Source organism: Lynx rufus, unplaced genomic scaffold (genome assembly GCF_022079265.1).
Source record: "Lynx rufus isolate CCGP_SWC_20201006 ecotype Redwood Valley unplaced genomic scaffold, mLynRuf1.p SCAF_4, whole genome shotgun sequence".
NCBI lineage: Eukaryota > Metazoa > Chordata > Mammalia > Carnivora > Felidae > Lynx > Lynx rufus.
The window spans coordinates 65,991,842-66,016,381 of NW_025814856.1; the positions used below are offsets into that span (position 1 = coordinate 65,991,842).

Here is a 24,540-nt window from a genome sequence, read left to right on the forward strand (position 1 = left end):
ACAGATAGGGAACCATGTGCCGAGAGACTAATGGACCCACCCAAGGTCACATGGGCTCCAAATCCCAGGGGAGTGGGGGCAGGGGGGAGAACTGGCCACGCCTGATGCCCAGAGGCACAATGTGGCCCCTGCCACCTGGACATCTGGGAAGATGTCAAGCCGCCCGCAGAGGGGAGCCGGATCTCGCCTTATTTGCGTCACTGGGACAATAGCATCCACGAGACAGCTACGGCCAAAACAATTTCAAAGCAGCTTTTGCAAGGGCCCTTGTCTCTGTGCTCGCCGCGCGGACCACAGAAACATGTTGACGGCAATTGTCTGTCTTCAGTGAGAGCTGAAGGTCTTTTCCGCTGATTGTGAAAATTGAGGACCAATTTCCTTCATTGCTAATCAGGCCCAGATAATGATGCCCGGGGTATGCTTTTTTGCATGATCCTCACTTACGTAGCAAAGTTTGTGTTCTGATAAACGAGTCTTTCTTTCTTGGTGACTGTGTCCTTTTGGGAGCCAGGAAGCAGCTTCCAGATTAGTCTCAGCTAATGTCCTCTGACAACCCAGACAAAAGGGGCCAGTTGGAGATGTGTGTGCATGTGGGCCAATTAATAAGGACCGTAAGGGGCACAAGGCTCTCTTTCTTACTGCTGCTGCTGGGGCTTTAATTGAATGCATTTTCTTTTTCTTTTTCTTTCTTTTTTTTTTTTTTTTTTTTTGAATGCATTTTCTTAAAGCGTGTTTTTCTCTTTCATGGAATGTGATGGTTTAAGTACATTTAATTTAAACAGTTGACAAAATACAAGGTACAGAAAAAAATGCAGAGTGATATGTAAAATAGTATTCAAAACTGAAACCAGCACTTTTTAAAATGCTTGCTGTTCATTTTGATGCTTAAAGCCTGGCTAAACAAAATTACATAGGTACTTTTTCTTCAAAGTACTTGTGTTGACTTCAAAGTATGCTCAACCACACCTCTCTATGAGAACAGAATGATATTCATATGAATTAAAAACTAATTTAAAATAAAAATCCCAGGAATGCTATTGTGTACATGTTACACTAGAAACAAGTCACGGAAGCTGATGAAATGCAGTGGGGCCGAGACCCTCACATCCATTGCTACTGGAAAGCCGTTGGGAACACACATCAAGAAACAAAAACGTCGCTGTAACTTTGTAAGAAGTTCGGTTCCCTCGTCTCTGGTAATTTGCCTCAAGGAAACGATCCTACAGCGGGAAAAATGTGAACACAACGTTGGTCGAATTTAGGTGAAGAGTTCCCACATACCCAGCCGTCAGGGTTTGCCTAAAGCACCACATGTTGATTTCAAAGGGCGTTAAAATCGGTCACTATGGTGAATCTGGATTCTCTGTGGAAACACAGATCAATGCTCAAGCCAGCACGTTGTGTGAAGAAATCAAGATATATACACAGAATGATTGTGATGATCTAAAAATAGCACATGCCCGCGGCGCCCGGGTGGCTGTTGGTTCAGCCTCCGATTCCTGATTTCGGCTCAGGTCATGATCTCATGGTGTGCGAGCTCCAGCCCTGCGTTGGGCTCTGCGCTGACAGCCTGGAGCCTGCTTGGGATTCTCTCTGTTTTCTCTCTCTCTCCCCCTTCCCCGCTTGCACTCTTACTCTCTTAAAATAAACAGTTAAAAAAATTAAAAAAAAAAATAGCACATCCCCACGGGCCAGGGAAGTAAAGTTTAGTCAACCCACCAACCACTGTGACTTGTGGAAATGAATGAATTACAGTGAATATTTTATCCTTTTCTGTCTTGAATTATGCTCATTTGGGTACAAAAAGCAGCTTGAACGATGGGCAATGTTTTAGATGGCTAAATTTAAAATAATCCCTTTGGGCCCTTTTTGACCATGAACGAAAACTCTGTGTTTGCCAAGTAGATTACATTTTTGTTATACGGTGCACGATACTCATGGTTCGTTGTTTTATTTTACTATCATTGCTTTTTTTTTTTTTTTTTCTGAGAGAGAGCATAAGCAGGGGAGGGGGAGGAGGGGGAGAGAGAGAGAGAGACAGAGAGACAGAGAATGCCAAGCAGGCTCCATGCTCAGTGTAGAACCCGATGTGGGGCTCGATCCCAGGACCCTGGGATCGTGGCCTGAGCAGAAATCAAAGAGTCGGACGCTCAACCGACTGAGCACCCGGGTGCCCCTACAATTTGATTTTGTTATGAGTGTTTAACAATCCCAGTGAGTAGCTATTAGCCTGACAACCATACCAAGGCAGCTGAGACCAGGCCTGCGTGTGAGCTCGATTGTCTTCCTCCTGCCCAGGCTGGAGCCTGAACCGCCCCCCAAAAGCCATCGGGAGCCAAGCCCCAAGGTCGCAAGGTGTTCCCCGCCCCTCCGCAGTCCAAGCCCCCTTGTTGAAGTGGGGGGACCCTGCTCTGAGTCCCATTCCCTCCTACCTGCTTCTGCTCTCCTGAGCCTGCGTCCCCAGCACCACACAGGTGTCCCCCAGATGCTGTCGCTCAGTCCCGGCTCTGCTGACCCAGCCCCATTCCACCTCTGCCCGCCTGGCACCTCACGTGGTCCTCTGACCAGATCCTCCGGTGTGAGCCTGCTTCCTCGGGGCCCCGCCTGCCCCTGGGGACCGAGTAGACACGGGACAGGAGCCACCGGCCTGGGAGGGAGGGTCCACCCATGGTCCTTGGCTGCGCTGTTCCCGAGGCTGCTGTACCTCTGGGGTCTCTAGGCAAGGGGAGAGGCGAGGTCTGGAGGCCACTTTGCTCATGCTGCTGGCTCCTTCCGTGATGCAACGCAGGGGGGTCCCTGTGCTCCGGGCCCTGAGCTCCTGGTGAACGGACTATCTGGCAAAAGCCAACACCAATGTCAACGCATCTATTTTGCTTCCCAATGTAAAATTTCGCGAGGAAGAGACGTAGCGATATCCGCTTCTCCTTTCTCCCCCACCCCCATCTACTGGCCCCCAAAGGGCTAGTCGAGGATGGTAACTACTGCTCTGTCCCTGCAAAAACCAGTTCCAAGGGCTTCCTCCCAGGGTGGGGGGGAAGCCAGCAATCTGGGGGCTTAGCAGGAGAGTTCTAGACCGTGTCCCTGGAGTGGAGAGCCGGCCACAAGCGTCAGCATCTTTGTAGCAGAAAATAACCGTGCACAGGTGTCCCTCTCCTCGGCACCTTCCCGCCCCCCAGTCTTCAGCTGGGTTTCCTGACAGCAGTCTGTTTTGGCTGAAGACCAGGAAAATGAATCACAAGCAGTGCTGACACTTTTACCGGCTTGCACACGCCGAGTACCCATCACCAGCAGCGAGCGTGGCTGCAGAGGTTTGCAGGCCACCGCTGCATCAACGCGAGGGACAAAGGGCGGAAGGGTGGGGGGCGAGGGCATCAGGGTGACAGATCCCCCTCCCCCCGCCCAGACCCGGCTCGGCCTCTCCAGCTTCAGGTAAAACGACCAGCGGAGGCGATCAGGTCAGATCAGCTGTCGGAAAAACAGGTTTTGGTTTTTTGTTTTCATTTTAGAGGAGAAACAATAAAAGAGCACGGGCTGATTCTGGGTGATTCGGGCACATGTGAGGCCACGTCTCTTTTCGATGTGGCTAAAAGAGCTTCTGCAAGTAATGTATCCAATGGCAGAATTAAAAAAAAGAAGTCTAAGAGGGGAAAAAAAAAAGTCTCTTTCAGGCTGGGATTCAATTTGCTGACAAGCCAACGGACCTGTGCGTTTTCAAACAATTAAACTCCGTATGCTAAAGGCAGGAAGCTTGGGGCGCCTGGATGGCTCAGTCGGTTAAGCGTCCCACTTAGGCTCAGGTCATGATCTCACGGTCCGTGAGTTTGACCCCTGCGTTGGGCTCTGTGCTGACAGCTCGGAGCCTGGAGCCTGCTTCAGATTCTGTGTCTCCCTCTCTCTCTCTGCCCCTTCCCCACTCATGCCATCTCTCTCTCTCAAAAATTAATAAACATTGAAATAAAAGTCAGGGGTGCCTGGGTGGCTCAGTTGGTTAAGCATCCGACTTGGGCTCAGGTCATGATCTTACAGTTCCTGAGTTCTAGCCCTGTGTCGGGCTCTGTTGACAGCTCAGAGCCTGGAGCCTGCTTCCGATTCTGTGTCTCTCTCTCTCTCTGCCCCACCCCTGCTCATGCTCTGTCTGTCTCTCTCACTCTGTCAAAAATAAAGGCAGGAAGCTGGGAAAACACACAGTTGATGACGGGCATGTGTGCTCAACTTCCCACCCCGCTGACCAGCGCGCCTGTGTTGACAAAGCTTCAGACTTCTAGCACCACGGTGTCCCCTGGGAATGGAAAAGGAGCCACGCACGTCACTTAAGATCTCATGGTCAAAAAAAAAAATATGATCGTCACATTAAACACCGTGGTAAGGAGACGAAGGGGAGATGAATTACTCTAAGTCCGCTTTTATGACACCCTCGTTAGTATGACTTGATTTAACCCAGTACTTAGTCCACACTGTCATCACCACTAGGTACCCTCGCGGAATTGATAGGAAACGCTCCTTTCTTCGCACCAAAGTCGGTGTCTCAGCCGCTGGGCAAGAGCTCCTGTTCGCAGCAGCAAAGTGTGGTTCCGAAATAGCTGGAGTGGTTTTTATTTCTTTTTTAAACGTTTATTTGCTTACTTTGAGACAAAGCAAGAAAGTGTGAGAACGGGAAGGGCAGAGAGACAGAAGGAGAGAGAGAATCCCAAGCAGGCTCCGTGCTGTCAGCACAGAACCCAACGTGGGGCTCGAACTCATGAACCGTGAGATCATGACCTGAGCTGAAATCAAGGGTTGGACTGAGCCACCCAGGCACCTCTGCACTGGCTTTTTTTTAAGTTTTTTTTTTTAATTAAAAAAAAAATTAATGTTTGTTTATTTTTGAGAGACAGAGACAGAGCGTGAGCGGGGGAGGGGCAGAGAGAGAGGGAGACACAGAATCCGAAGCAGGCTCCAGGATCCGAGCTGTCAGCACAGAGCCCGACACAGGGCTTGAACCCAAAGACCGTGAGATCGTGACCTGAGCCAAAGTCGGACACTCAACTGACCGAATCACCTAGGTGCCCCCCACTTGGGAGTGGCTTTTAAATGCTCCTTTGCAAAAATGTAGTTACAAAGTGTCTGGGTTCTAGGAGGTATTCAGTGTTTCCAAGTGCTGTTGGGGGGGGGCGGTCAGGAAATTCTAGGATTCCAGAAGGTGAGAGATGCTTCCAAGAACTCTGGGTGCAGAGTTCCTGTGGTCAGAGTCCAGGGGCCCCAGGTTGGCAGCAGCCAGTGGAAAAAGGCAGGACCCCACCCCGTCCGTCCCCTCCGCTGCCCCGCACACCCTCAGTCCCGAGACCAGACCAGGCACACGTGCCCTACAGGGCCCTGCAGGGTCTCACTGTTAATGTCCTCATGCCCACCACTGGCTGTTGAGTGAGGCTAGATGGCCTTGGGGACAGCCAGGCAGAGGGCAGGGGATGAGGGGGGACAGGAGCCACGACAGGGAGGCTCCCGTGTCTTGAAGGAGCTGCACCGTGTCTTTTGTGGCTCTAACCTCGCTTTCAGTGTCCTCCCATCACCAAGGGACACGGCCTGAAACCCACATGTCCAAGCTCTCATCTGCTCCACTGCTGAGCTCATGTTCCCAAAAGGAATTTCCAGTCCCACATGTTGATACTCAGATGGATACACCGTCTGAGGACAACAAGACTGCCTTTGGGATTCAAGGGCTTAGAAATAATACAAGTTCGTGGCGCCTGAGCAGCTCAGTCAGTTGCGTGTCTCCCGCTCAGGTCATGATCTCACAGTTCGTGAAGGCAAGCCCCACGTGAGCTCAGTGCTATCTATCAGGACAAAACCTGCTTTGGATCCTCTGTCCCCCTCTCTCTGCCCCTTCCCTGCCTGCGAGCGCGCTCTCTCTCTCAAAAATAAATAAAAAAAAAAATAATAATAATACAAGTTCCATTGGGATGTCCCCGGGTGGGTAGGAGGCAGAGTTCTCTCTGTTCTTCCCCTTTATCTATGTACAAATATGCATATGTACACGTACATATGTACATATATCTACCACACATATACACACGTAGTTTCTTCCCAAAGATGCTATCTGGCTTAAAGAGGCAGATGACCAGAGCCTGACCCAGGGTGCAAGGGTTCCCCAACAAACCAAATTTCTTTTTTTCCTCAGGCAGCTGCAAACAATAACTTCGACAGCAACAATAAGAATACCAGCTATCAGTTTTTGAAGGCTGCAAATATGTCAGGTGCCATTCTTACTTTTTCTTTTTTTAAGAGTATTTATTTTTGAGAGAGAGCGAGCATGAAGGGGCAGAGAGAGAGAGAGAGAGAGACAGAGAATTCCAAGCAGGCTCTTCACTGTCAGTGTGGAGCCTGATGTGGGGCTCGAACTCACTAACTGCGAGATCGTGACCGGAGCCGAAACCAAGAGTCAGAGGCTTAACCGACGGAGGCCCGCCCAGGGCGCCCCTGCATGTACTAAAGAAATTGATGTGACAGCCAGTCACTGCCCTCAGGGGACAGACATGACTTCAGGCAGTCTGACCCTGGAAGGTGTTCCTTAAGTGTTAGGAATGTTGCCTCAGGCCACATACAAAGGGAAGATGCCTCTGGGAGAAGCTGTTCAAGCAAACGTAGGTCCCCTGAGGTGTGACTCTTGTCCCGGGCAGAGCCGCTTGAGGCCATTCCCCGGGGTCCCCCAAATAAGGAGCGATCGTCATTTGTGTATGTGTTGATCCTGTGCTCCTGGGCTGGTTTCTTCCTCGAGGAACCTGTTTATCAGCTGCACTGAGTTTAGAGGAAACTGCTAGGAGTGCGAGGCCCACGTTTGCAATGAAAGATGGTAACGGGGTCCAACCGGGCCTGGACGGCCATGCAAGAAACACATCCTTTCTCACCTGCAGAAACTAGGTGTCAGAATTGTGCAGAGCAGAGCCAGGAGGCTGGCCGGACCTAGGGACCTGCAGCAGCCACAGAGAATAGGGGCACCGTGTCCTCGTAGGCCCACATTTCAGGGCCACATGACGAGAAGTGCTGATGGCTGAGTGCCAGCCGGCACCAGGCCTGGGGTTGCCCTGCCTGGGCTCCCCTGGGGACACAGGATGTCGGAAAACATCGTGCTGTTCCTTAGTGTTTCCCTCGATCGCTGTCGAACGTGGGCGTTCCGTTCCCATCTGTCCAGGTGGCTGAGCTCAAGGTGGCTCGGTCAACGGCGGTGGGTGCTGTCCTAACATGACTGCAGCTTGACCCTGGGCTGCCCATCCCCCAGCAGAGGTTCCAATCTCGCCAAACTTGGCCACGGCCTGCTCTGGACCCCGGGAATCAGCCGTTGCACCCTGGCTCCCCGGGCTCTGCAGACTTGGCCTCTGACCCTGTGCCTGTGACCTCCACCCCTGGTCCAGCCCCACCCCATCTTTCCCCCTCCAGCCTTCCGTGCCTTTTTGTGGCTCAGGCTCTCAGCCCCAGGGGCTGCAGACAGGACCACACAGCGCGGCCTCTGGAATGCACCGCGTCCATCCAGAGAGATGAATTCTGTCCGCGTCCACAGGACTGAAGTGAGTATTTGTAAGTGCTTTCACTGTGACCGCGTGGGCGGTGGAAGGCACAGATCAGCATTTAAAAGACGGGGTATTTTTATCAGAGCGCTATTCTAGGGACATTGGGATGCGGAACAGAGAGGGGGCATTTAAACCGGTTGCTTTCCTCCAGAATTTGTAAGAGACTTTCATGGTTCACGAAGGGGAGGCTAGAACGACAACCTGCATTTATCTGTGCGGAGGTATTTCTCCAGGGCTGTATCTCACAGGAAACACCCAAGGGACTACACGGACCTTCCCAAGCTGGAAAAATCAGCCAGCACAGAAGGAAGGGCCAAGGCCAGTGCACGTCGGGGAACCGGCCCCACCCGGCGCGCACATGTTTAGTTTGGCTTGGCATATCTGACTGGGTTGCCAACATTGAAAAGTTTGGAGACCTCACAGAAAAATCTACATTTCTGGGGGCCCTTGGGGGGCTCAGTCGGTCAAGCGTCTGACTCTTGGTTTTGGCTCAGGTCATGATCTCACGGTTCATGGGTTCGAGCCTCACGTCGGACTCTGTGCTGACAGTGTGGGGGGCCTGCTTGGGATTCTCTCTCTCTCCCTCTCTGGCTGCCCCTCCCCTGCTTGTGCTCGGTCTCTCTCTCTCTCTCTCTCTCTCTCTCAAAAATAAATAAATGAACATGAAAAAAAGTTTTTTAAACATCTAGATTTCTGGCTTCTCTTCAAAGGCCGGCCACCCTGGGTCTGTGACCCCTCCGGGTAAGTTTGGAAGGAGTGTGCAAGGCTGCTTTCCTGAGAGAGAACTGAGCTTTCTGGGCTGTTCTCTGTGGCCGCCCTCACCCTCATTATCTGTCTGGCCCCTGCAGGCCTTTGAGTTTGCAACCCCAGTTTCACACCCCTCGGTGCTGCTTGCTTCTCAGTAACCCTGAACTTTACGGGAAAGCGTACATTTGGAAAGAAATATGGGACCGCCGTCTCGGGTTGGCCTCATCTGTCAGAGGAGAGAATTCCTGTCAAACAAACCTTTTAAGGGGTTCCCAGACCTAGCACCGACGTGCCTCAGGCACAGGGGCAGAGGCAGCGCTCTGTCCGAAGACTCAACTCCCTTCTGACACTGTGGACCCACAGACACTCTCCGACCCCACAGGCAGAAGGGCTCAGTCGCACCAGGCTGCTCTCCACCCCCATCCTTTAAAAAAAATTTTTTTTTTTTTAGCATTTATTCATTTTTGAGAAAAAGAGACAGAGCATGAGCAGGGGAGGGGCAGAGAGAGAGGGAGACACAGAACCCGAAGCAGGCTGCAGGCTCTAGGCTCTGAGCTGTCAGCACAGAACCCGATGTGGGGCTCGAACTCACGGACTATGAGATCATGACTGGAGCTGAAGTCTGACGCCCACCCAGGCGCCCCTCCCCACTCCCACCCTTGAGAGACACCAGCCTCCAGCTCAGACCCATGGCTACAGACTGGGGGCTCTGATGCCCTCCTCCGTAGGTTCAATCAACTTGCCAGGATGAGTCACAGAACTCAGAGAAACACCTAGGTTGGCCCGTTTATTAACGGATATAAGAAAGGATGTGAATCAGTAGCCGGAAGAAGAGAGGCGTAAGGAGAAATACGATTTGGGGGCACAGAAATCCCACCCTTCCCCAGGCGCCACTCCCCCCAACCTGTTCCCATCCCCTTCTACCTGTTCCCGTTCACCAAATCTGGAAGTTTTCCAACACCCTCCTTTTGATAGTTTATGGAGGCTGCATTGCATAGTCATGATTGACTGAGTCACTAGCCAATGGCTGACCTTGCCTCCAGCCCCTCTCCCCTCCCCCCAGAAGGTCAGGGAGTGACTTTAGTCAATTAGTTGCCCCCACTGGCACCCTGCATGCCCCCACCCCGCCCCGCCCCAGGGATGCTTTCCAAAAGGCACAATTAACATAACAAAAGACCTCTCTACTACTCTCCACACTTAAGAAATCCCAAGGGCTTTGGGAGCTGTAAGCCAGCAACTGTGGGTGTAGACCAAATATCTAGGAGAAATAGGACCAAACAGACATTTCCTCTGAATCACAGTAATGCACTAACGATGGTCATTCCATGAGAAGTCCTGGGGCAGAGAGGGGATCCCACGTCTGCGGCAGATAATGGAACAGCACAGACAGAGCTGAGGGGCTCAGAGGCTATCTGCATCCTTAGGACACTGCCGGGCTGCTGGAAGCCCAGAGAAGAAAAGTGACCTGCCAGGAAAATTCACGGCGCCCCGTTTCCTGAACTAACCGTAGTGACTTTGACAATGCAACCACTTGAGAGCAAGGGAACGTGTACTGTGCCACGCACACTGGGCATTTACAGGCTCAGGACACCTCTGAGTGGGAGGAGACACTATCTCCGCAAAGTCGTGCGGACTCTCGAAGGCCAGGCAACTGATCAGTGCTGGGGGTTCCCCTGTGGGTCTGTCCGAGCCCCCTCCCTCCCCACCGCCTACTCTCAAATTCCATGGCACCCCAGAGATAAGGGCAGAAAAACATCCCCTACTCCCTGCTGGGAGAAAGCATCAGGTTCCAAAGACTCCATGATTATCCCTGGCTGTGGCCAGGGGCAATGTTAACTCTCACATTTGGACAGAAAGCAGCAATGCTTTGCATCAGGGGTCGATGCCAGCAAAGCAAAGGAGGGTTAACAACAGCATCCCTAGGGGCCAGAAGGAAAAATGTCTGATGAACTTCAGATGTAGAGCTCAGGGAACGCAATCTCCGTGCACACTCACAGAACACACCTGAGGATTACTGTAGAAAGAGATTTTTTTGAACGTTAAATGGACTAAGAAGGAAACACCGTAATTGTTCTCTGCTCTCACAGATGCACACAGCACAGGCTAACGTGCCTTGTGTGGGGGGGGGCGGGGGAAGGTGAGGGGGAAGAACAGAGCAAGGGCCGCATTCTAGTTTTCTGGCCAGTGAAAGACACCCTTGGCCTTGGAATTGTCCTTAAGTCTGACGAGCTACACGTTAAAACTATTAGAGAGTGTAATTAACAAATGGGAAAATGCTCGCGATACGTCCTTGGGCGAAAAATGAATCAAAACAAATTATTATTGACAATTACATTAACCAGATAAAGATCTGCGTGTTAGCATGGACTGGGCTGGACCAAAATGTGGCAAACACAAAGGCATTCGTTTCTTTTGGGGGTCGGCTTACGGGCTGACGTTCTTGGTCTCATTCTTGTTAATATTTCCATAACATCGTTTGTGTGGACTGGCTCTTAAAATTATCTAAAGGGTGAAAAAAACTGATGGGCCTTTCTGGGCAAGACTGAAGAGAATTAACCTGCCTTTCTGGGCAAGACTGAAGAAAACAAAGACAGTGGGTGCTGGGGTGGGGGGAGGGACATGGCAGGACCAAAAATCCAGCTACGAAAGGAACGGAACGCAGGGGGCAGGTGGTATACAAGGAAACCAGGGTAGAGCGAGGAGTCAGGGGAAAAAATAGATTTCCTCCTTCACATCACACCTGAAAATAAACCCAGGTTGTTGAGAAGCCCAGATACGAGAAAGCAACACTAAACTTTCATGAGAAATTCAGCTCATCTTTAGTCCTTCAGGGTGTGGGAAGGGGCTCTCAAATATGCAGAGGAATTTCCGCATTCAGGGAAAAGGGGAGAAATCTGACATTATTAAAATTAAAAAGCAATTTTTATGCAACGAAGGAACACAGAGTTACATGCAAACCACGGTCTTGAAGACTCTCCGTCGGTAGTCAAGAACTGATTTAACAGATTAAGAAGAAATGGATGAACGTTTAGTTTTTTTTTTATTTACTTTTTTTAATGTTTACTTATCTTGGGAGAGAGAGTGAACAGGGCAGGGGCAGAGAGAGAGGGAGAGAGAGAATCCCAAGCAGGCTTCACACTGTCAGCGGTCAGAGCCCGACCTGGAGCTTGCACTCACGAGGCGTGAGATCATGGCCTGAGCTGAAACCAAGATGCTTAACTGACTAAGCCACCCAGGCGCCCCTGAATTTTTTTTTTTAAAGTAACATCCCAGTTTTTTTTTTTTTTTTAACGTTTATTTATTTTTGGGACAGAGAGAGACAGAGCATGAACGGGGGAGGGGCAGAGAGAGAGGGAGACACAGAATCGGAAACAGGCTCCAGGCTCTGAGCCATCAGCCCAGAGCCTGACGCGGGGCTCGAACTCACGGACCGCGAGATCGTGACCTGGCTGAAGTCAGACACTTAACCGACTGCGCCACCCAGGCACCCCCCAGTTTTTTTTTTTTTAAACAGTCTATGAAAAGACAATTCCTACACTAATGCACACATCACAAGATGCTCATTCTTACTGATCAGAGAATTGTAAATTAAAAAGCATGTGAAATGCCATTTGAACCCGTAGGACTGGCGAACATACGAGGTCTGCTGATGGCATGGGCCAGTGCAGGTGAGGAGTGCCAGGCCATTAGAGACCACTGGAGGGTGTGTAAGCCAATCACGGTGGAGAACAATTGGCCAATAGTCCATGGTTGAAGATGACTTTTCTGAACGTCTAGTAACTTCTCTTCTAGAAAGCTCTCTACATGTAAACAGGAACATATGTATACCTGCCTCACTGTTTCCAGTGGGTGGAAAACCAGAATGACCTCAGTGCCCATTAGTTAAGTTTAAAAGAAAAATAAGGGGTCCCCAGGTGGTTCAGTAGGTCGAGTTGTGACTCCTGATTTTGGTTCAGGTCATGGGATCGAGCCCCGTGTCAGGCTCCATGCCCCCCACACCTCACTCGTGAGCTCTCTTTCCCTCTCTAACATAAAAAAAAAACAACAATTTTTTTTAATTAAAAAAAGGAAAATAAATGAACTAATAAGACATGTATCCTCATGGATCAATCTTTAAAACTTGATGGAAAAAAGGGCACTGAGGGGCGCCTGGGTGGCTCAGTCAGTTAAGCTGCTGACTTCGACTCAGGTCATGATCTCGCGGTCCATGAGTTCAAGCCCTGCGTCGGGCTCTGTGCTGACAGCTCAGAGCCTGGAGCCTGTTTCAGATTCTCTGTCTCCCTCTCTCTGACCCTCCCCCGTTCATGCTCTGTCTCTCTCTGCCTCAAAAATAAATAAACGTTAAAAAAAAAAATTAAAAAAAAAAAGAAAAGAAAAAAGGGCACTGAGATTATGGTCCCATTTATATAAAAGGAAAAACAAACTAGCCCATGTTAGGTATTACAGTAAGACCTTGGTCTGCAAGCATAATTTATTCCCAGAACATGCTTGTCATCCAAAGCACTCGTACATCAAGACGCATTTCAAGAACCATTGGCTCAGGCGCGACCACATTGGGCGTCACGTGCGACTTGTGTTGCAAGGCATCACTCGTTCATCAAGTCAAAATTGACTAGAAATATTTGCTTGTCGTGTGGAACCCCCGCAGAACGAGTTACTCGCAAGCCAAGGTTTTACCGTACTTCTAAACCCCCGCGTGTCTAGAAAGAGCGTGAACACACGGCTGTGGATCGCACCCCCAAATCAGGGAGTGGCAGCTGCGGAGGGCCCCCGGCATGCATTTGTCGGGTCACCACGACCCACAGACCTTCCTCCTCGAGTCCAGGATGGGCCCTCCCTCTCCAGCTGTCCCGTGACTCACCTCGAGTGCCGTCGCCCAGAGCTGTTCCTCTCCCGCGTGGGGCTCTTCCGGGGACCCAGTTCTGGGGTCCCAGCCAGGTCCTGGTCGCTGCCGTCTTCCTGGTCCGTGGCCCACTTATCTTTGGATTTCACGCTGTCGTGCTGGGAATCCAGGGACACGATGTCTGACGGGGAGCTCACCACTCCTGAGTCTTCGGTTGTGTCCTCGGAGGCAAAACAGCTGCCGACAGACACGGTCTCCTCGGCCTCGGACGGCACCGGTGGGGCCCCGTCCGTGCCACGGGGACTGCCGGGCCCCAGGGGCAGGCTCACTGGACAAAACACGGCAAGGACACGTCAGCCGGCACGTCTCCACACGGCCGAGCGCATGTGAACACCAACCTGCCTGACTCCCCTGGACGGTGGAATTCAGGGGGCTGGGAGCACAGGAAGACCCGATCGGGCCTCACAGCTTCCTCCAGAAGCGCCTTATGACTCGGAGGGAGCCGTGTGCCGGTACGTGATCGAGAGCAAAACTTGCCCTCAAACGTCAGCACGTTCCGGATCAGCCTTTTGGCTTTTTACCCGCGTGTGTGACTGCGGGCAGACGCGTTTAAAAATTCCGACAAATGACACAGCGTTTGCCATGCTTTCCAGCCTGACCCTTGCTTCCACTGAAGTTGTTCTGAAGTGAGTTCTTCCCCCAAGACCATCGTTTCCAGACATAAACAAAATGAGAAGTAAATAATACTGTGTGGGAGCTTCTAACAAATGTTCCACAGGAACATTCGGAATCCGCCCTACAGGGTCAAACTTCATGCCTCCTCGGCATCTGGCTCCCCCTTCATTTTTATCTAATTTGTTTCCTCCCCTTCGTTTTTTTTACATGCGAGCAGGGAGCTCTGTTCCAAACAAGAGGGGATCCTGGAAGATTACCTCCAAGACCAATGAGAAGGAACCAGAACGCAAATGGCTCTGGTTGGGGTTCTCTTGTTCCTGAGTGAGATTTACTGCAGCAGGAAGAACGAGAGGCAGAGATTTGCAACGATCAGAGCGAGGATTACACTGAAATAGTAATGACGGGGAACACTGTAGCCATTTGGCACAACATCCAAGCAAGCCCTTCAGAGATACATTAAGCATGGAAGTACAGCGAGCCTCCGGGTTCCCTAAGGTCACCGAACGCTCCATGCCTGCAGGACAGGAGGACATCACCCTGGACCAGCTACACACCAGACGTGTTTACTTCGAATTTAATGTAGAAACAGATTTTAAACCTCAAGACATCCGATCTCAGCCCTGTTCCCGGTGGTCCAGGAAGCAAGGACCGCGCTGTGCTGCGGTTTCCGGCTGTCTTGTTGTGAAACCGTTTCTCCAATACATCGTTGCTGGATTGCTACAGTGAATTAAGGCTGTAGGGGTGCCCAGGGCTCACTGCACGTGATCACGACCTGGAGTCCCGCGACGGCCTCACAGGGACATGCTTTTAACCGGACAGCAGACTTAGCAACGTAGAATTAATGAACCCGAAAGAGCGCCAAGGAGAGCGTTCCTCGAGGGGCTGGCTTATTTGAGATCCCGAACAATGAAATAAACAAAAGAACAAAATTACATATATATAAAAAAAACAACAACAACAAAACACAGACATTTCACAACAGAGCTCGAAAGGAAAGACCAGAGCACAAAGGAGGAATTGTTTAGAGGCACAAATGCGCGAGGCGATGTGTCCGAACCACACGCAGTGAGCGCTGTTACCAATACCCGCCTTCTTTCAGTGTTTTTCCTAGGTGCCATCTGCTAATGTCAACTCGAGGTGTGTCTGCACAGGTGGAGTGGGGCTGGCTGGTCGGAAGGAGGTGTCAGCATGCAGCAGGGTCCCAAACAGGTGGCTCGGTCCAGTCCCGGTCCCCCTCTTCCCACCCCAGGAGTCACCCGAGCGTGAAGTAACCCCAAAGAAGCCTTCGGGACCGCCTGCGGCTAGGGGGTCCTCCTGGCACACTCGTGTCCTGGACACTTGGAATACATCCCTGGTGGACGGGGGACGCCAAGCCCTCCCCATCCCCTTTCTTTCCAGTTATGCCATCCAGAATGCTGGCCTGGGCTTGCTTTACACCCTACAGACGTTTGGGAGCAAAAAAAAGCAAGTAGAAAGTCACTGCTCTAAATTGAGCCAACTGCAAACCTAAGTCGACAAGGTGTGAGGAGTCTATATTCGGCGTGTATGTGTGAAACCATTTTAACAATATACGGTAAAGACTGCCATTTCCGGAGCTCCCCTCCTGCCCGGGCAAGTCCCTTCTAATGGATCACCTTCCCAGGGCCAGAGTAACTGCATCCTTGAACCCACTGGACAGGTGTTCGGTGAGGGTCCCTGAACCCATGCGCCGCCCCCGGGGTTCAGGGAGCAGGTAAGGGCGGCCACACTGTCAGGAGGGTGGTCACCCAGGCACGGGAGGAACAAGTGCATAAAGGCCCAGGGAGAAGGGACCCACCTCAGGGGACTGGTCAAGGAGAGATCAGCAAACAACTTCCTGAAACACTGCTGGGGGAGCCGTCAAAGCCGGCCCCGATCTGGAGATAGGAAGGGACATTCCTGTGAGGCTCCAACCTGGCTCGGTGTGGTTTTCATGTCTGTCTGCAGTCAACCCCGTCGGTCTGAGAATCTTCGCTTAGAATCGGACATCACCACCTCCCTCGCCCTGCCCCAGCTTTGAGTCTCCTCTGGGCTGGTTCCTACTGTTAGCCCTGTGAGCTGTAACATGTTTTGACCATTTCTGAGTAAGATAATGGTGCAGGAGAATTTTTTTTTTTCTTTATCGATTCTAAACAGAAGCCCAAAACATAGAAGAAACGCTTGGAGCGGCTTTGGCTGTTATTTATGGGGCCGTCTAGATCCTTCTGTGCGCCCCTCACCTCCCTCACTTAGCCCCTGATTCCATGAAGCCAGTGGTCCTGGGGACCCCAACTTGAAATCCAGGGACAGCCCAAGAAGGGCTGGGTTAAGAACCCAAATCCCACATCCAGGTCCAAGTTCTACTCTAAACTCGGAACAGCCTTTTCCCCTTTCTGTAAAATAAGCATGTGGGTTCTGAGGAGCTCTAAAATCCCTTCTAGGTACAGAGTACTACTGTTCTCTGAAATTCCAAATTTAAATGTAAGATGCAAACGTTCTTTGGACAGTTGACCAGTGACTAGGAATTGTAAAAGGGATGCGTCATTGTCTACGTCCTTTCTGCTGCCTTCCATCAGCCCTAAAAGTATAGCTCGTGATTTTTGAGCTAATAAATTTGCTAGCAAGTCTGCTCTTCTCTCAAGGCGTGAACAACCTTTTTGACCTAAAAAGTTACCACTGCAAGATTTTTGCAAATGTGAAAACCACACTTAATTTGTCTTTAGCAGAAGCCTAATATAAATTCTTGATTAAATTCTCTTCCAAATGAATGGCCATAGAGCCTGAGTAAGGAATACTAACCCCTTCACTGTCCTCCACCTAAATTTTATAATCCTGTGGTTCAAATGCCCTTCTGTCTCAATGAGAGCTTCCAGAAATTTCTCTAGCTAAGGTGTAAAGAAGAAAATGCTAACTTACGGCCTCCAGTTCCTCAAGGTGAACACCATCATGTTCCATTCAGTACCCACGTCATTGAGTTTTTCATTTACAAAGTCACCAAAAAAATTTCAAACACTAAACATAAGGATCTTCCAAGGACTCTTGTAACGGATTCAGTTTTGAGTGATTTTATTGAATGTAAGTGCAAGGTCTTGTACCCTAAATCATGCTCTCTTGCTAGTCATGACTAAGGGAGATTCCCCAAGGGTCACTTTCACCACATTGATGTGGACCAGAGACAATGTCTCACAGAAAGGATTTTTCTTCCCCTCTCACTGGTGCCTATGATTTCCGCACACTATTGATAGCCAATAACCGATGCTCATCTTTCATCCCGACTACTTTGGTTTAATTCCCTATGTTCTAAGAACTGAGAAAAAAGGGAAGAAACAGGGGAGATACTGGAAAAGTGCTCTTGAATCAGTAGTGCAAACTGACACGTGTTTGCCGATAGTTTCTGTCATATACATCCGCAAATAATTTTGAACCACCACGTCCCCCTAACATTTTTCAGTGACACGCGAAAATTTCCATCTTGAGTTGATGGGTTGCACCAGATGTAATTTCTACTGTACTGTAAATAGCAATACTTTAAAAAGAGTTGTATTATTTTTCAATGTAATCATGGGCCCCTCAAAGGTACTGCACGATGCAGGTAACAGTACAGCCAGTTCACGATAGAGGATCATTACACACACACACACACACACACACACACACACACACACACACACAATTTTCTTCAAGAAGGCAGGATAATGAAGACTTTGAAAGCACTAATGGATCTAAAATAGATTCTCTGGAATCTGAATTCTCTTAAGAGTCAATGATGTAATCAATGCATACTTCTCCAGAGCCTGAGACATACGTTTAATCCTAGAATCCTAATACACCCAGGAAAATGGGCAGGGAAAATTTCAATTTCCACCACTGAAAGGCAGGACTGGATTCCAGTCACTGTCCTATTAAGACATATATAGACAACAGCTGCTGTTTTTGTCTGTCCAGCACTGTCCCCCTCCCTGTTAGTGCTAAATGAATTCCTGCTTCCTGTGGCCAACCTATTTCTCAACATCTGGGTGAGTCTAACAACTGCCCCTAACTACCCTGGGCCCTGGGGGATGGGCATGAGAGGAACCAAAATCTGGCCAATTTAAACCGTGCACACAACGGTAGACCAAAGGAGGGCACGTGTGCTCAGCTGGACAAATCAAGGCCTGCCTCTGGACCTTCCCACCAGAGCTCCTGGGGAAGCTGGTCTCACTGGCCTGGAGTCAATGGAATGGCAGAGTCTTGGATAAATAGCCATTTGGACAAGCACATGGAGAGAACTTGTTCAGGGATGGGAGAAAACACACTCCTAAGACAGTAATTGGGTACCTGGACTCTGCCATGACCATAATGAGGATTCATCTCTTAAAATTCCCAGTCATGTGAGCCAAAAAACGCCCACAAAAACCCACTTCCCTTAACCAGTTCAAGACATGTTTCTTTCTCTTGGAACTAAAGACTCCTATCTAATCAATAGGTAAATTACCCTGATATTTTCATCAGTATACCTATAATATGTATTAAATATAAATGCCATAATGTCAAAATATTTATTATAAATATTAGATATGTTCATATGTTTATTAATGTTAACTAGAAATACAAAAAATATATAATTATGATTAATGATTTAATGTTATATAATTATGGTTATGATTCAACATAATCTATGTTAAATATTATACACTAAATACATAATATAAATTATGATATAAGATTATTAGTATATACATATAAAATGCAAATTAAAAATATATAACTATTTTACATTATGTTTCTATTATAGGAACTTTTATGAAATGCAACAGTTGTATTATCACACCCTTCCCTTTTCTAGATTTATTTTCCATTATTTGGATTATATATTTGAGTAGTTGTATTGTCAGAACAATCTAATTTGGATCCAGTTACTCTCTAAGCCCTCTTGTGTCTGAAGATTGTCTTCATCTAATCCATATCCTTGACGATCAGTATGGCTAAATCCAAGCAAGATTCAGATCACAATCCTTCTTCAAGATTCTATTCTTGGTTCCTTCTTTCCTGGCATCCTGCCTCATACATGAGAATCTGTATGCTAACATGGTTCTTTCCAACTCTATATAATCTTATCTCTTGAAGCTGGCAAGAGTTTCCTCTTTATCTGTGAATATCAAAAATTTCACCAAAATTTGTCTGTGTATTTAATTTCCAAGAGGTTTTGGATGTCCTGTTATTCATTTATTTTTCAGTAATTCCCTGCTCTTGTTTTACGTATGTGATAATCCATTACAATTCTCTGAGGCAAACACAAAAAATATTTAAAGTTCTATTTTGTTTCCTAAATAAACCCTACTTCCTTTGGGGTTAGTTCCTCTGATCAGTTCATTGTTCCTCTTTCATGCATTAAGAAAAAAAAAGATTGTTTAGTGATTCTTGACTATTTTCATGTGTTTAAATGAGGGTGTCAATAATGATAGGGAGTGGATTTCTTTCATACATGGGAATAGCACGGTTTCCTTAGGATACAACAGAAAGCCCTATGACAGATTGGGCTAAGGAGAGATCCACGGGGCAGAGAGGGAAGTCACCTCGAAAGGACTCCATTGGGATGAGGTATCTCGTTTCTCCAAGCAGCCATAATGGTTGACCATCCTTCAATTAAGTTCAGTCATCTTAAAACTAAAGTTTCATTGTGCCATCATGTGCCTGTTTCAGCAAATAGCTACACAGGATTCTTTATGCTGATGTCTGGCTATGAGAGTCACCTAAAACATTAGACCATTGGCTAATTACTACCAGATAGTATAGTCCAACATTGATGTTTGGAAATCATATAATGGTAGTTGGGTGTAGCCATTCCGCAATGTTGTAATGGATACTATTTAGCTGCCTCCAATTTAATCCAACGCCCTCTGCAGCGTGGTTATCATGACTCCTCTTTTGCAAATTATAAAAGGAGCCCCAGCCAACAAATTATTTCATCTATCCCTGAGGGTATGTGTTGCAGAAACTTACTCTGCCAAGCCCATTAAAGTAGCAAGTCCATTCAAAATCACACAAAATCACGTGTTAGGTAAGAGTCAAATTAGGGGTCTTTGGCCACATAATGAATTTCACTGAGAATACCTACATTTAAGCTTTTCTAAGTGACAGGATTTTCTTCCATGTTCTATGGAAAAAATCTTGATTCTATTTGTCCAGGGACTTCAGTATATTCTAAAATACTTTTGAGAAAAATCTCGGGCTGTTGGTACGTATATATTTCTGGGGCCTCAGTCTAAAGAAGCATGTACTTTATACTGGCAAGAACAAAGCTGATGCTTTGCTTTTCGTCATCAAAATAGAAACCCTGTCTCCAGGTAGTCTAGAGTATTCAAGCACATGAATTGTATTTAATCAGCACTTCAGAAAATCTGACGTTCAGGGACTTGCCAAGTTGCCAAGGGACTCAATTTCGAATTGACTATGAGTCAGGTCTGGCACGAAGCAAAGGTGAGTCATGTGCCATTTTGGATAGGCAATCTAAGAAAAATACCGTCCGTTTCCTCCGCTAATTTCTCCCACGTTCCATCCCTTATCACTAGACCCTACAGAACAAAATGTGTGATCTACTTTGGCTTAGCTTTCCAAAAAGCTCTGTTCGGCCACTGCTCCTGATCCAAAGTTGGCATCAAAGTGACCCAGTGAAGAATATTTTTGCAGTACTATAGACAGCTGTTGTTAGCATCCACGATAGTACTCAGTGTCTTTCGTAAGAGTAACCATTTTAGTTTGTCCTGAAATTCAGATCATCCTTTCTCCCTCTTTTGATTAAATGAACGTGTGCCCTTTGACTCCGTGTTCTCCCTTATCTTCCTTTGGTTGTAGCAAAATGTGGAAGTTGGTGGGCACAGACCATATTGTCACTGCAATAAAACATTCCAGGAGGTGTTTTTAAGAAAAGCTAAACAGAAAAAGAAAACTTTTTCCTTTTTTTTTTTGTCCCTTTCTGTAATGCGTGTCACATTACGATGTTCTTTCTTGGTCAGTCTGTCCTTCCGTATCCTTATTGATGGTTTCTGAAGTTTTACCACCTGTAACACCTACCAAGCATATGAATGCTCCTGGCTGATGGGTGTAGGATATCTTTTTTTCCTTCGCACATTGGTGCTCTCATGCCTAGGGAGACCTGAGGAACCCCAGCGATATGCCTTCGTTGCACTGGTAGCTTGCTGGGTTCACTAAGACGCTAAGGTTTTTCAGTGGAATCGAGGCTCCTGCTAACGTTTCTTCCCCACTCTGGACTGTCCTCCCTGCAAAGAGTGACTTTCTGAATTTTTCCCCTGGCATCTCCCTGTGCTGAAGGCCACTTCCTTCCACCCCTCCGATTCGTGGACAGGGTCTCTCTCTTGAGGGTCTGTGTGCAGGTGGCCCAGTGTGGTCTGTGAGCTCCAGGGCAGACCCGTGGGAACAGAGCCCAGGCCCTCTCAGTTCTCCTTGCTTTTCTATTCTGTGTTTTCGTTCTCATTTTCAGGCCAACACGATTTCATTTACTCTCTTGCAAGAGCAGTTATGCATTTAAAATGGTCACTACATGGGGCGCCTGGATGGCTCCATCGGTTAAGCATCCGACTCTTGATTTCATCTCAGGTCATGATCTCAGGGTTTGTGGGATTGAGCCCCGAGTCAGGCTCTGCGCTGACATCGAGGAGCCTGTTTGGGATTCTCTCTCTCCCTCTCTCTCTGCCCCTCCCCTTCTTGCTCTCTCTCTCTCTCTCAAGAAACACTAAAAAAAAGTGATCACTATGTAAGATCTAGCATTTTGAGATGCTCTGTAGCAGAAAGGGATTTCTGACCCACCATACTGCTGGCAACGTAAGGAATCTCAACTTACTTTAACGTAGAATGGGTTTCCCACCCACGCTTCTTGTCTCAGTTGTGTCGCCAGGTTATCCAAGCGCAAAACGTTTCCTCCCTTCAGGGCAGACAACTCAGGCGTGGTGGGGAGAACGGCCACAGGCAGCCAGAGAAGCCGGAGGGGCACCCTTGCAGAGTTGGATCGAGTAAGCTTCCACCAGGAGAAGCAACTGAATATCCGACCGCAGGGCTGACCACCACCTGCGTTTCCATCGGATGCGTTTCTTCCCTCGAGTTCTCAGAAGAGGACTTCTCTTTCTTCTTCAAAGTCTTCCTCCCTCCGGGGTTCCTCAGGTTCCCCCCCCCCCCACGCCCTTGGAGATCTGCAGCTGTCCCCGCTCCGATGCCTCCCCCTGGCCTTGCAATGCCCACAGCATCATCGCTGAAGCCCTGGCACTGTGTCTCCCCAGCTTGGAGGCACCCTCTTCAGGAATGCAGGCAAGAGTCCTCTCTCTGAGGCCACAGTGAAGACGCCACGAGACGGCACATGTAGAGAGGTCAGCAGGGCACAGAGTCGAGGCTCAGTAGTGGCAGCCATGATTACCATTAGTAGGTGCTGGACCTCACTGGGTTGTTGGCCGCCAAGCATCCAAATCCCCTGGAAACTATGGTTCTTGTGGTTGGCTTGCACCGGAGTCCACTGGAGGGCTTGTTAGAATAGACTGCAGAGTGACCCTTCCATGCAAGATTCTGATTCAGAGGGTCTCAGGTGTCCCCCGCCTCAACCTGAACCTGCTCACATGTTCTGAGTGATGCTGAGGCTCCTGGTCCAGGTCCACACTTGGGGAGCTTTCTCCAGCTCCTCTAGGGTCCCCTGGCCAGCTCGTGCTTCTACCCTCGCTAAGCTGCAGCTGAGAACAGTCCATACCTAAGCCAGGTGGCTTCCTCCCTCTGCCTCCTAAAACCTCTTCACTGCTGTGTTTCAAAGGCACTGGAGGTAATGAATGGACCCGCTAAAAAACTCCTGGTCAATCCATGATCTCAAGATGCAGGGGCATTTTTCTCCACAGAAGGCTCTCCATGAAGTGAAAAGTGACATCTCCTTCAAAACGGAAGGGCAGGGGGTGCCTGGGTGGCTCAGCTGGTTAAGTGTCCAACGCTTGGATTTCAGCTCAGGTCATGATCTCACAGCTCACGGGATTGAGTCCCACGTCAGGCTCTGTGCTGACAGTGCAGAGCCTGCTTGGGATTCTCTCTCCTTCTCTCTCTGCCCCTTCCCCTGCTCATGCTCTCTCTCTCTCTTTCTTTCTCAAAATAAATGAATAGACTTTTAAAAAAAAAACAGCAGGACAGAATAAATAACTTTCAGGAATTACGTTAGAGCGTTTTCAGAAGACTTACAGACACAAAACACATCCCAAGTGGTTGTAGAATACGCCCACGACACAAAAAAGAAGAAATCACACTGGGGAAGGGTGCAGACTTGGTGGGAGAAGGAAAGGTGAGAGGGGCTGTGGCTCCTGGAGTCTTGATTTGGGGCAGGAGGTACCGAACAGGCAGAGTGGAAGGAAAACGGGGTCCTGAACCGCCTGGAAATACGATGCCAGACAGAGAAACAAGACTCTGAAGTCATATGTGTCACAAAGGCTGTCACAGACCTTGTGAGAGTCACCTTGACAAGGCACCTGGGAAAGAAGCCTCACCAGCGACAGAGTGAAAGCACGGGTCCCCAAGGATCGCGTCTCACACTTCTGCATCACTACCTGTGGCCAGTGTCAGCTCCGTCGCTTGCTTAGCTGGCCAATTTGGTTATTTCTACCTTACCGATTATTTGTATAAATTGTCTGATGTTTGGGACTGACTGAATGGGACAGACAGTAAAAAACATGGCTTACTCACACGGTTACCTGGGTCTGGACTAGTGCAGAAAACCACATTTTTCATATTGAGAAGACACACTAGCAGGGAATATCAAGGTAATTTCCCTACAATAATTTTCAGAAATCATAACATGCTAACATGCCATCAAAAGGCAATACAGGAAAGTTAAATGACTCTTAACCATGCTTGTATGTTGTGTTTCACACACACACACACACACACACACACACACACACACACGGCAAAACCACCACCTAAAGGCCACTTGAATACAGTAGAGAGTGGTTAGTATAAAAATAATGAGCAGTAACACTGCCCTCCTCTTTCCCTAGAGGCCCCCTCCCCAGAGTCCAGCCCGTCTTGGGGATGCGCATCTGCTTATAACGATGACACGATCATCATCGGTGCCTGTCATTTTAGGAAACTTGCATACAACTGTTTTCATCCTTGGCCGAAGTTAACAGACCGCACAGCCAGGAAATCAGACATTTCACACACAAACCACCTGTCTCACTCACAATTATGGTGGCCCCCAATAACTTGGCTTTATGCCAGAAAGCACTCATCACAGCAGAACCTACTGGTACCCAAAAGAACCTCCCTGCAGATGCCAGGCTCCAGCCTCAGTTGTCAGGATCTGCTGCAAGGATTCCAAGCTGGATGTTGTCCCCGTGGGAAGGGAGGGACCCATCTTGTCCTCCAGCCCGCTTACACTTAGAGATACTCTCCCCACAACTGCACCTTACCAGACTTTTTCTATTGGGATTCTTTTGAGTTTTAAAATAAAAGTTTTGTTTTTTCCCCTGGGGTATAGAAAGGGAGACTCCAGCAATTGGAAAGAGAATAGCCACTCAGCCCCAAGATGATTTCACAGTCGGTCACTTTTTCTTGTAGTCTTTGTTTCTTAAGACTTTTTTTGATAAATCTCTAACAAAATGCCTTAAATGTGTGAAGAAGGGCAGATATGTCACCCTATTGGTGTTTATGTACTTCCTTTACACTCAACTGATTGAACAAGCTACTTCTCTCCTACACCTTTTATATCTGTTCAAA

General features: G+C 48.6%; 1 protein-coding gene across 1 annotated transcript in view; it reads right to left on the minus strand.

The window, feature by feature from the left end:
- Window positions 1-24,540, minus strand: part of COBL (cordon-bleu WH2 repeat protein) — a 172,365-nt gene that overhangs the window by 11,530 nt on the left and 136,295 nt on the right. Inside the window, exon 10 of the mRNA XM_047095215.1 lies at window positions 13,150-13,459. Coding sequence (XP_046951171.1) covers window positions 13,150-13,459 — 310 coding nt within the window. The remainder of the gene's footprint in view (window positions 1-13,149; window positions 13,460-24,540) is intronic.